Source organism: Eschrichtius robustus, chromosome 10 (genome assembly GCF_028021215.1).
Source record: "Eschrichtius robustus isolate mEscRob2 chromosome 10, mEscRob2.pri, whole genome shotgun sequence".
NCBI classification, from domain to species: Eukaryota; Metazoa; Chordata; class Mammalia; order Artiodactyla; family Eschrichtiidae; genus Eschrichtius; species Eschrichtius robustus.
The window spans coordinates 5382065-5394365 of record NC_090833.1 but is presented as its reverse complement, the minus strand read 5'-3'; the positions used below and the strand labels follow the sequence as shown (position 1 = coordinate 5394365).

General features: G+C 39.5%; 1 protein-coding gene across 5 annotated transcripts in view; it reads left to right on the top strand.

The window, feature by feature from the left end:
* NUP214 (nucleoporin 214) overlaps nucleotides 1-12301 on the top strand; it is a 100336-nt gene that overhangs the window by 4765 nt on the left and 83270 nt on the right. For all 5 annotated transcript variants that reach the window (XM_068551872.1, XM_068551875.1, XM_068551873.1 and 2 more), the window contains exons 5-10: nucleotides 2222-2292; nucleotides 3335-3398; nucleotides 3859-3962; nucleotides 5627-5733; nucleotides 6393-6459; nucleotides 10524-10650. In XM_068551872.1, coding sequence (XP_068407973.1) covers nucleotides 2222-2292; nucleotides 3335-3398; nucleotides 3859-3962; nucleotides 5627-5733; nucleotides 6393-6459; nucleotides 10524-10650 — 540 coding nt within the window. The remainder of the gene's footprint in view (nucleotides 1-2221; nucleotides 2293-3334; nucleotides 3399-3858; nucleotides 3963-5626; nucleotides 5734-6392; nucleotides 6460-10523; nucleotides 10651-12301) is intronic.

Below are 12301 nucleotides of genomic sequence, written 5' to 3'. Positions count from 1 at the left end.
AAGGTGACAGTATCAAAGAATTTTCACACTTAATGAGGACACAATCAGTCGCAAGCTACTCAAACACAAATCTTTTTTACACTTTCCATGTTTGTTTTTAACTTTGTTTCATAGAACCACTGATAATTGAGGCTTCTTTCAAGTACAGGATTTCTAACATTAAATTACATTTTCTAAGTATTTCTTTAAAGAAGAAATGAAAAAGACACATACTACATTGTTTGCCATAAATTCATACACCAAAAAGTCAAAACAATCCAACTGAATTTATTCCTGCTTCCCCCTTCTCCAACATTAGCTTTAGATGTTCTTGTAAATATTATATAAACAGTTTTGTTAAAATCAGTTCTCATTTATGCAGATTAGGGGAAAATGGTTTTATAATGAGTTATCTTTAAAATTATCTTCTAGATAGCACTCTTTAGCCTTATATTACATTGTGCACAGACAACTACAACAGTCTGCATTTGCTCAGGAACATATAGTCACATTAAAAACAAATAACTTTGTATTTCATAATTTAGTTGGCTCTTAAATAGTTTCCCGGGGTGGGGGCGGGAAACAAGTATTTTGTGTTGTTTAAGAAACTGGTATGTATAAATGAAATGCTAGGTGTTCGTTTAAACTTTGAGGAAACCTACAGATGAATATTCGGGTGTTTTTTCTAAAATGCAAGAGACATGCACTTAATCACTGTTCATATAGTGAACCGATGGGATGGCAGATACAGACGCAGATGAAACTACATTTTGTAAATGTAAAGTTGGATATTCTAAATGGAAGAACTGACACTGACAATTGTTTACAGGAAGCAAAGGTTAAGAAAAATGTTGAAGAATATCTACTCTTAAAAAGAGAGAAGTGTTATACAACACAAAAGTGAGAACTAGAGATTCGAAAAACACTCATTTTAACTGTTTTAAAAGAAAAACAAAAAAAAATAGGGAGAGAGTCTAGACCAATTAGAACTGAGGCAGCTGTAACAAAAATGGAACACAGTACAATGATTTGAGCCCTTAAAGGAAATGACTAACTAAAATGAAATTTCACAAGTCTTCATGTCTGTAATAATATATAAATGCACAAAATATCAAAAATACGAAGTCTGGATTTTTCCCCTTAGGTTTGTAATAAACTGTCAAACCTCTGCTTAATATAGTTACTTTTATGAGCCTTCTGATTAGCAGAGCATGCTATACAGGTACATGCATGCTAGAATTTTACCATGAGAATTATAGTTCTCATCTCAAACTAGTGACTTGCCTGTTACCCATATTTATATATATTCCATTTCCATTATAAAACACTTAAGACCTTTCTAGTAGTACATTTTAATCAACATATTACATAAAAAAAGAATCTTGATTTTTAAAATGAACCTTTTTAGTACTGTAACATGATGGGTTTAATTGAACAGTTGGAACATAATATGGTAACTACATTGTACTGTTTAATTCACAGCTGTAGGAAAATGTTTGATTTTTAAAATATAACCAAGATGAGACTGTAGAGTTATGAGCAGTAAAATATTAGAAAACAGTGAATGAATAAATAAGATGCTTTTCCTTCAGTGGCCATTCATTACTTTGCTTTTAGGAACCTGGAAGAAATTGTCTTCTTTGAGTTTCAAATGTTCTGGTAAATCTAGTCGTTTCTTAGCTTCCTCAATATCACCTTGAATTGCTGAAATAAGTGACTCTAAAGAATCAAAATTCTTTTCTGGTCTGAGGTAGCTGACAATGGCCACGTTGAGAATTTCCCCATAGAAGTCCTCTTTGAAAGTATGCATGATATGAGTTTCCATGGACTTTTTTGTATTCTTGTAGTATGGGTTCCATCCTATGCTCACCACCGTCTTGTGGATGTCTCCGCTTCCAACACTGGCCCAACCATAATATATGCCAGTGGATACATCAGCTGGAAGATTATCTACTACTCGTTCAGGAAAGTTAGCTGTAGGGATGCCCAGCTGCTTGGAGCTGCGACCGTGAAAAAGCATTTTTAACAGCTGATTCAGTGGCCCAGTGATAAATCACAGTTGGCTTCTATTATCAAAATGATCTTTCTTTTTTCACTGTGCCAAGTAAGGATGATCCGACAGTCCTCCATGGACTGACAGAGGAACAAGAAGTGGTTATTATGTGGCTGTTTTGGTACAGATCTCATTGGTTTGCTCCATTTTATTCAGTTTTTAATTGGTAGCATTCTCTTCTTTACCCAGTCTGCTGGAGCCCCAAAGGAAAGCAGCTGGCAGTGGGGAAACAGAATGGAACTGTGGTCCAGTATCTTCCTGTAAGTCTTGCCTTGGACTTCAGAACTTTTTTACTTAAGTTACCCACTGTTTTGGGGGTGGTTTGGGAGTATCTTTGCTGTTTTTTTCTATTAAAATGTAATTTATGCTCATTGCAACAAATCTGTCAGTACACAAGTGAATGCAGGAAAGAGTTGTTGCATGTCCACTCTGTCAGCTTCCCCCTGTGGTCTTCCAGAGGTAATATTCATGAATATTCTTCAATATAAATTGACAAAGAATCCATATATATCTGGTCACATCCGAATGGGAAGGAGGGGTTCACAGGCAATGCCAAGGCCTGTGCTGTTGTGCATTCCACCTGTTCTCTGTGGGGCTGCAAAGTGGTGAATGTGGTGGAATAGGTTTGAGGTTAAGGTTTTGTTTCTTCTTTGTCATCACAAAAAGTTATGTGACATTTGGTACATATTCTTTTAGGGCATTAGCCTGTAAAAAGTTAATACAAAAAAAAAATAAAGTTAATACAGTTGGTTTAATTTTATTGTTTGCCTTTTTTTTTTTTTTTTTTTTTTAAACTTAATAGTGTATTGGAGGGACTTCCCTGGTGGTCCAGTGGTTAGTACTCCGCTCTTCCACTGCAGGGGGCATAGGTTCGATCCCTGATCGGGGAACTAAGATTCCTCATGCCGCGCGCTGCGGCCAAAAAAAAATAGTGTATTGGAGTCTTTTTTTTCCAGCTCGTTACATATAGAGGTACTTCATTCTTTTGAATGGCTGCATAGGGCTCCGCTGTGTGAATCCCTCTGTTCCGTTATTGATGGTTATCTGCATCCGTGTGAGTGGTTTTGCGACTCTAGAGCATCCTCATTACCTACATTGATCACGTTGCCGATGAGTGTTGCCATAGGGTAGGATTCTAGAAGTAGGCATCCACTCGTCTCTGTATTCATTCTCTCCTGGCTGGGGAGATGAGACTTAGGTGGTTTCTAGGTGAACTTACTGGATTTGACAGTTTCATTGGTTTGGGGATTGTTTCATTCGACTCTGTTTTTTGTTTTTTTGTTTTTTCCAAATCTCTTTCAGACTTTGCAGGAAAAGAAAGTCATTCCTTGTCCTCCATTTTATGAGGCAGATCATCCTGTCAGAGGTAACACATCTGCTTTTCTTATTGGGCTGACCTCTAATGAGGTGCTGTCCGTATTGCAGAAATTTCTGATCATGTGATGCACCTGCATACCTGCTCGGGGAAGTGTTGGTGCCTCCTGTATGAAAACTCCCATTATTTCAGTTAGCTAATTAAGTCGCTGTAACAATAATCCTCTGGTAGACGCCTATGTCTCTTGGTAAATGACATTAAATGGATCCTGATTTTTTAATTAGAATTCTTCATTATTTGCCTTGATTATAATCCACCAGAAAAAAAATAAAATACCACTTTGGGATGAATTTGGGCTTCTTGAGTCTTTGTGAATTGGATTTAGTTAGTGAAATCTGGACCTTTTTAAAAGCTATAGGAGTTGGATTTTTTTTTTATCCATGAGATGGTAATATAACGTACAGGGGTTATTCCAAGCACAAGATGGTTTATTAGGATGTGTGTCTTTCAGTTCTGGATGTGCTGTGGATCGGTACATATGAATTCACAATAGTATATGCTGCTGCGGACGGGACCTTGGAAACGGCTCCAGATGTGGTGATGGCTCTACTCCCGGTATGTCTATGAAAAGGATGTCTCTGTTATTTGAGAATTGTAGAAGACTTCTAATAAAGTTTGCAGTTAGGCTTCAGTTTCCTTTTCTTGCTGGCAGTGGTCGTGCAACCTGAGGTGTAAGATTTTAATGCTGCACCGGGATCCTAGGGACCAAAATGGTGGTGTTCACTTAGAGCATGTTCTGCTGTTGAGTCACAAGGTGAAAAAAGTCCTAAAACTTACTTTGCTTAAGTTGCAAACTATGAGTTGTGGTAGATGTTAACCTGATAAAGACATTTTAGAAAAGCAAGAAAGTACCTTGATTTTCAAAATTCGTTTACTTATTTATTCATCCGATATTTATCGAATGCGTACACAGTGGGCTTTAAAGCTGAGAATATAGCTGCGACCAAGGCAAAGTCCTTGCTTTTGTGGATCTTGCATTCGGATGAACGTGCTAGTCCACAAACAAGTGTCGGATCACGGAGTGACAGGGGTGATGGAGGAAATAAAGCAGGGTAAGGGGTGGATGATGACGGGGGTTTAGCTTGGGTGGTCAAGGAAGGCCTCTGAGGAGGAGCCATTTGAGTGAGGGAGTGAGTCATTTTGAAGGACAAAGAAGGACCTGAATAATAAGATCTACACTGTCTTACTGAATTGCAGTGGCATTAAAAAACAGCAAATGAGGCAGGGCTTATATTTCCAAATCACGTTAGCTTTCAAAGTCTAGAAAAACATTAAATACATACATAAAAGTCTAAATATAACAAAAGTGGGGGTGGCACTGGTCATTCTGTTTTGCAACCTTGTTTTAATTAGTATATTGCAACTATCTTTCTACCTCAGTAAATCTGAATTTTGCTTTTGGGCAGATAATCAATTTATTTAGCGCTTCCTCTACTGTTGGATACTCAGGTTGCTTTCACTTTTTTTCTGTTTGAAAGAATACTAACACTCTTTTATGTACACTTAATGGCATTATGTTTATTTTTTGGGATAAATACCTAGAAATGAATTTGCTAGGTCAAGCAGTATATGCTCTTTTGATATAGGCTTTTGAAAACACTGCCGAAGTATCTTTTAGAAAAGTTGTATCAGTTTATACTCCTACCACGGATGGAACTACCAGTTTCCCAATATGTGTGTCAATATGCAATGGTACCATTTTTAATCTTTGCCAATCTGAGAAAAAAGTGCCTTGTTTTTATTAACTCTTTTGGGTTCCTGACAATATTGAATTTTAAAAATAAGTTTATTAAGATGCCTTATTTCAAGATATCATTAAGATTTTCTTTTCCCAGGGATAATATTAACACTAGCATTTATTGAATACTACTTATGTTCCATGTTAGACTGGGTTAGATGCTTTATATGTATCCTTTCATGTCTCACAACAGCCTTTGATGTAGGTTTTTTAGGTCCATCATACATGAGAGAAAACATTATCAGAGAGGTTGAGTACTCTGTCCATGCTAAAGTGACAGAAAACTTTGAATTCAGTTTGGTCAGTGGCCAGTGCTTCTGTTCTTTGTACTGCTCAATGCTGCCTTTATATAGTGTCTATATATTTTGAATGAATTTTCTCATAAAACTTAAATGGTTTTATCTTTTGAGATTCTTAACTGTGTAGGATTCAAGAAAAATCGCCCATGAGATTTTTTTTTTTCTCGTTCTGTTCATTGTAGAAAAAAGAAGAAAAGCACCCAGAAGTGTTTGTGAACTTTATGGAGCCCTGCTACGGCAGCTGTACAGAGAGACAGCATCATTACTACCTCAGCTACATTGAAGAATGGTGAGCCGCGTACCCAGGGAGGGTACAGCCTGCCCTCACTGTCAGGTCATGCCTGAGTCACTTGGTCCTGCTTGTTCTGTTTTGTTTCCTTTCTGTAAGGGAGGAAGATAGAGGCTGGAGATACCCCGAACATATTTTCAGCTCTTGCTAGATAATGCCTTGCTGACTACTACTTCTGTTTTCCCAGTCTTGAATTATTTAGCTCAAATACATACTAAACTTAGAAATCCCATTTTCTCATTAACTCCAGTGATGACTTAAGAAAATACTGATGTTTAAGGAACATACTAAAGTTACCCTCTGAGCAGAAGTGTCCCTTTGAAAGATAGATGACTTGAAGCAAAGCTTCTGTTCCTCTAATTAGATTATTCTCTCTACAGGGGGGTATTATATTTATTGGGAATTCTGACTTGATTCTGTTGTGTCTCTCCTTTGTCTTAAGTAGGGAGGCAGTTGGCTGAGTCTCCAGGGCTCTAGCCTATGAACTAAAAAGTAAAGCTTTACATCCAAAATCTTCTTACCTTTCTTCAGCCAGGTAGAAAGCCTTGCTTTTCTCCTTCACATCCCAATGAAAGCCTTGTAGATGCTACCAGTGACTCAAGTCAAGGTACAACTGTTGCTGTTTGAATTTAATGGTCTTCCGGTTTTATTCTTTGAAGGGATTTAGTGCTGGCAGCATCTGCGGCTTCAACAGAAGTTAGTATCCTCGCTCGACAAAGCAGCCAGGTAAATGTCTCTCTTTTGTCACTTTTATGTGATACTATTCTGAGAAAGATTTTGGAGGGGTTTGACTGAGGTTAAGATTTAGATGAAGTCACATCCCTTTTAATGAGTTTCTGGATGAGAGCACAGCTTAAATGACCAAGAGCCTTGGACCAAATGGCTTGGATATTGCATTGGACAAACATGGGTGTCAGATTTAGCCATTCCTTCAATGTCATCAAAAGCCCTTCCGTTAGGTTAGGATGTATCCACTGTGTGTGGAAACTTAACTAGTAATCAGCCTCCAATAGGAGTGTACCTGGATGTGTAGGAGGTTTTTTCTGCCTTGTTCTGTTCAGCCGTCTTTATTTTCTTCCTGTTACTTGAACCTGCCTCTTCTATTTGGTTAACTATAACCCGTCCTTGACTATGGAAGAGAAACATGCAAATCAAACCAAATTGTGACTCATCAGAAATACTTGCTGTTTGACTTTGAAAAACTGCCAGAAAGCTAAAAGCGCCTGTGCAGATAAGCACCCATCTCCCTTCTTCCCCTGTGTGCTCCTTGCAGGCCAGGGTGGGCTGAGGTTGTCGTGGGAAGCTCTCCTGAGCTCTGGTAGATTATGCACAGTGACTGCACAGGAGAGACAATGAAAGGGGAGCTTTTCTTTCTTTCTTTAATTATATAATTAGGAAAGGCCAGGTAATGGTTGTATTAAATTTGGGTACACATCAAGAATAAACTTTTTTTTTTCCAGAAGCCACGAAACATTTTGAAAAATTGATCAAATCAAGTCAGATGTAGAAATGACATTGCACTGTTTCTGACATTGTAATAAAGCTGGATAATGACACAATTTTAAACAATCAAAACAAAACTTCAAAATACTGGCAAATATATATACATGTATATGAAGTCACTAACTGAAATAACTCAGGTCAAAGAGAAGCTCAGAGCTACAGTTGCAGACTCCTTAGAAATAATGGCAGAGACAAACATAAAAACATACGGAGCTGTTCTTAAAGAATAAGAGAGAATGAAAACTCAATAAGCTACAGAAGACCAAATCAATAAAATGTTTTATTTAAAATGTGAGCCAAATTTTAGTGCCTCTGCTGCATTTTGTAAAGGATTATAAGAAAAGGATGCAGAGAACTTTGAATATGGGTCAGTTACTTATTCAGCTAATCAAAGTGAGTACAGAATTCTGCTAATTTTATTTTATTTTTTTATAAATTGTATTTATTTATTTATTATTAGTATTATTATTTTTTGGCTGTGTTGGGTCTCCGTTTCTGTGCGAGGGCTTTCTCCAGCTGCGGCGAGCGGGGGCCACTCTTCATCGTGGTGCGCGGGCCTCTCACCGTCGCGGCCTCTCCCGTTGTGGAGCACAGGCTCCAGACGCGCAGGCTCAGTAGTTGTGGCTCACGGGCCCAGCCGCTCCGCGGCATGTGGGATCCTCCCAGACCAGGGCTCGAACCCTTGTCCCCTGCATCAGCAGGCAGATTCTCAACCACTGCGCCACCAGGGAAGCCCAAATTCTGCTAATTTTAAATATTTTTTCTTATTGCTAAGAAAACCAGGAGAATGACCTAGAATTTCTTTCACTTCTGAACATTAAAATGATGAACTATTTTTCTGCTGCTGTCCTGGTGTCAGGTGTGGCCACGTGACTGAGTCCTACCTATTCCAATGGGAGCAGCAGTTTCTGTGCTAATTCTAGGCCTGGCCCCTAGGAACTGTGGGCCTCCTCCATTTGCTCTTCTCTTTGTCACCTGGATACAAAGTTGGTTAAGGACTAAAATAATGGCTTGTGTAGCCACAAATGAGGAGCTTGGATCCCTGAATAAAGCTGGTTAGGACAGCCACTCTGCCAACTTGAATACCCAATCAAACTCCAAAAATCTTCTGTAATGTTGGCTAGTACATATTTGGATCTATATTTGTTACAGAGTGTTGATATACCCTAAATAGTGAACTAGGCAAAAAGAAACAGAATAATACATGGACCAATAAAATACAGATGAAGCAGTATCTGTATCAGAATTTGACATTCCAAATTAAGTACCACTACATTAAATAAGGCATTAAGCAAAAGAATCATATGCAATAAGCAAGTGGAGTTTATTCCAGGGGTATTTTTCTATCTCATATGTAAATGTTTAAGTGGCAACTCCTCTTGTATTTTTAAGAGGCATCTTAAACTAATACTGTCTGTAAATAAACTCTTGTTTTTCCCCCAGTACCTGCTCCTCCTCCAAGTTTTTCCCTTCTTTGTAGGTTAGTCTCCATTCCATCAATTGCTCAAGCAAAAATTATGGTGTCACCTCTGACTCTCTTTCTCTCACATCTCACATCTATCAAAAGGTAATGTTTGGTCTACTTGCAAAATGCATCTGCATTCTGACCATTTCTCACAACTCCTCAGCCAGAAACTTTTCTTTTTAAAAGTCTACCTTGAGTTTAAAAATGTTTTGTGCACCCCATGCACAGGTACATATGCCTCTTCCTTCAGTCGTTCAACATTTATCCATCCTTCTCTGGGCAGCAAGGTGGCCAACCATAAGTGCATAGCCCTCAGGGTCACAGGCCAGAGTTCAGCAGTCTGAGTTGCTGCTCTTGGATTAACTTCAGTAAGAATTTCTTAGTAGCACAAATATTTTATGTAGTCACACGTTGAAAAACACTTTTATTTTTGCTTTTTATCAAAATAATTATGTTCACGGTTGAAGAATCAAATAGTGGAGAGAGGCTTATAAGTGAAAAATCACCCCTGCCCATCGTGTCCTGATCTGTTCTGTCCTCGAAAGGGGACCACTTTTAACTTGTAAACTTTTTCTTTTAATGGTTACCTCCTTATCCCTAAATAATAATTTGCTTTATCACTAGTTGTTGATTATTAATGTTAAACTATTGGCTGTTAGGGCAAATGAGGATTTAGCTGACATGTGGCCTTCAAACCCTCCCTCCTTCCTTTCAGTAGGATTATAGCACTGTTTTAGTTTCTTCTGTTGGTTATCTTTGAACTTTAAGTGATCATTTTTACCTTCATTTCTTATGGTATTCCCATACACCATCTCTCTTGATCTTCCGAGCTGTGAGAGGAACATCTCAGCGCCCCACCCTTGCCTTTAGCACACCTTCCCCACTCCCACCTGTAAGCTGTTGTCATCTGTGTCTCTTCTTTTGCAAAATCAAAGCTGATACTGTGTGTATTCTGTTCTGTAGTGATTGGCAAGCCTTCTTTATTTTGTCTATAGATTGTTTTTCCGAGGTGGAATCCATTTTGTTTACGTTGTTATGAATATGACTGTTCAGTCCATGGCTAAGTCATGGAGCATGATTATGTTCCCTTTCCTGAACAGTTTTTTGTTTTTCTGTTTCTCATTGAGCATTATTCCCCTTTGATTCGTGCTGCCCAGTTTTGGTCAACGTTGAAAGGTTAGATTTCTTAAAAACCAGGAATCACGTGTTGCAAGGAACAGATCCCACTCAAGCAAACTTGAACGAAAGGGGAGTTTATTGGAAAGATGTGGTGGTTTCTCAAGGAATCCAGTGGCAGGAAGATTGGCCAGTGTGAGGAACTGACACCAGGAACTAGGAAGACAAGAACTAAGGTTACCTTCTGTCACTGTGGTCAAGTGAGCACAGGGCATCTGGCCAGCTTTATAAGCTGCTCTGCTCAAGACCTCACTAGAGAGCCCCTGGAGATCCTGCTTCCCGTCCCAGATTTCTAGGAGCAGCTACTGACTGGCTTAGTGCAGCTACTAGATTTACCCTCTGTGTTCAGGAGTCTGCCTCGTTGTGGTGGACGATACTTCAGAGAGTGTTCACAGTAGTGGTTATTTATTCACAAGGCAGGAACTTTGTATGCCAGGAACAGACTAGAGAGGTTGACTTGGAAAAGTAACCCCTCGCTTGCTGGGGGACTCATAGTTTTTAGACTCTTTTTCCAGATTTCAGAGTCTCAGCCGACACATAACTCTAAACCACGTGAGCTGTCTTTTTTCTTCTCTCCTGTTGAGCAGTGCTGGAGAAAGCTCTAACCAACATGGCATTTTCTTCTTCTCCTTGTTCTTTTGTCCAGAGTAATTGGGAATCTTGGCTGCTGGAGGATTCTAGCCGAGCTGAACTGCCTGTGACAGACAAGAGTGATGATTCCTTGCCCATGGGAGTTGCCATAGATTACACCAACCAAGTGGAAATCACCATCAGTAAGTGTAGTCTGACATAGCTTAGTGCAGAAGTAGTCTTCTTCCCATCATGGTTAATATTCAAATCCAGCTCTACATTTTCATGATAGGATCTACTCTGCTGTGCACTCTTAACTTGTTGTACCATGTTTCTACTTAAAGGGTGAGAGAGTGTGTTGTACAACGCTCATCTAACTTGAATGGATATTCATTGACCGGGGTCACATACTCTGTGTGTCTGAGCGTCTGAGTGTTGGCGTGTCTGTGCGTGCTTTAGAATACGGCTGAAACACACAGCGCTGGTTTCATAGCTTTGTCTCTGTGCCCCTTCCAGGTTCCCGGTACCTCCCAAGGGGACAGCACCCCACGGCACGCGGGTGCTGCATACCAATACTTGGTTCGAAGGCCTGGTTAGGAAATGGAGGCCTCAGGCACAGGCTTCCAGATGGGGCCTGAGCACATGCTCTGAGTCTGTCTTCTCCCCTGCTGAGGTTCGGCAGGGCCGCAGTCCTATGAAATGTGAAAGTGAGACAAGACATTTTCTTTCTCACAGATCTAGAGAACAAACTAGTGGTTACCAGTGGGGAGAGGGAAGAGCCTGGGCAATATAGAGATGGGGGAGTGGAAGGTACAAACTGTTGGGTGTAAGACAGCCTACAAGGGTGTATTGTACAACATGGGGAATATAGCCAATGTTTTGTAATAACTATAAATGGAGTGTGACCTTTAAAAATTGTATAAAAGAATAAAGTAAGAGAATAACAAAAAAGAGAGAGAGCAAAGGAAACAGCGTAACCCACAGCATAACGAAAAGGCAGCCTGTGGAATGGGAAAAAAAAAATTCCAAACCATATATCTGATAAGCGGTTGATACCCAAAATATATAAGGGACTCATACAACTCAATAGCAAAATAAAACAAAGTAAGCAACCTGATTAGAAAATGGGCAGAGGACCTGAATCGACATTTTTCCAAAGAAGATGTACAAATGACCAACAGGTACGTATGAAAAGGTGCTTAACGTCACTAAATACCAGGGAAATGCAAATCAAAACCATAATGAGTTATCACCTCACACCTGTTAGGACGGCTGTTATCAAAAAGCTAAGTGATAACAAGTGTTAGCAGAGATGTGGAGCAAAGGGAATCCTTGCATACACTGCTGGTGGGAATGTAAACTGGAGCAGCCAGTATGGAATAGAGCATGGAGGCTCCTCAAAACATTAAAAATAGGGCTTCCCTGGTGGCGCAGTGGTTAAGAATCCACCTGCTAATGCAGGGGACACGGGTTCGAGCCCTGGTCCGGGAAGATCCCACATAAAAAACAAACAAAACAAAAAATTAAAAAGAGAACTCCCATGTGAGCCAGCAGTTCCACTTCCCTTTCCAAAGGAAATGAAATCTGGATTTTGAAGAAATAGCTGCACTTCTATATTCATTGCAGTGTTATTACTGCAGACGAGATACGGAAACAGCCAAGGTGTCCATCAGTGGATGAATGGAGAGAGGAAATGTGTTATATATATACAATGGACTGTTCAGCCATAAAAAGGAAATCCTGCCATTTGCAACAACGTGGATGGACCTTGAGTGAAATAAGCCAGACACAGAAAGACAAATACTGCGTGATCTCAGTTACATGTGGAATCTAAAAAAGTCACACTCAGAGAAG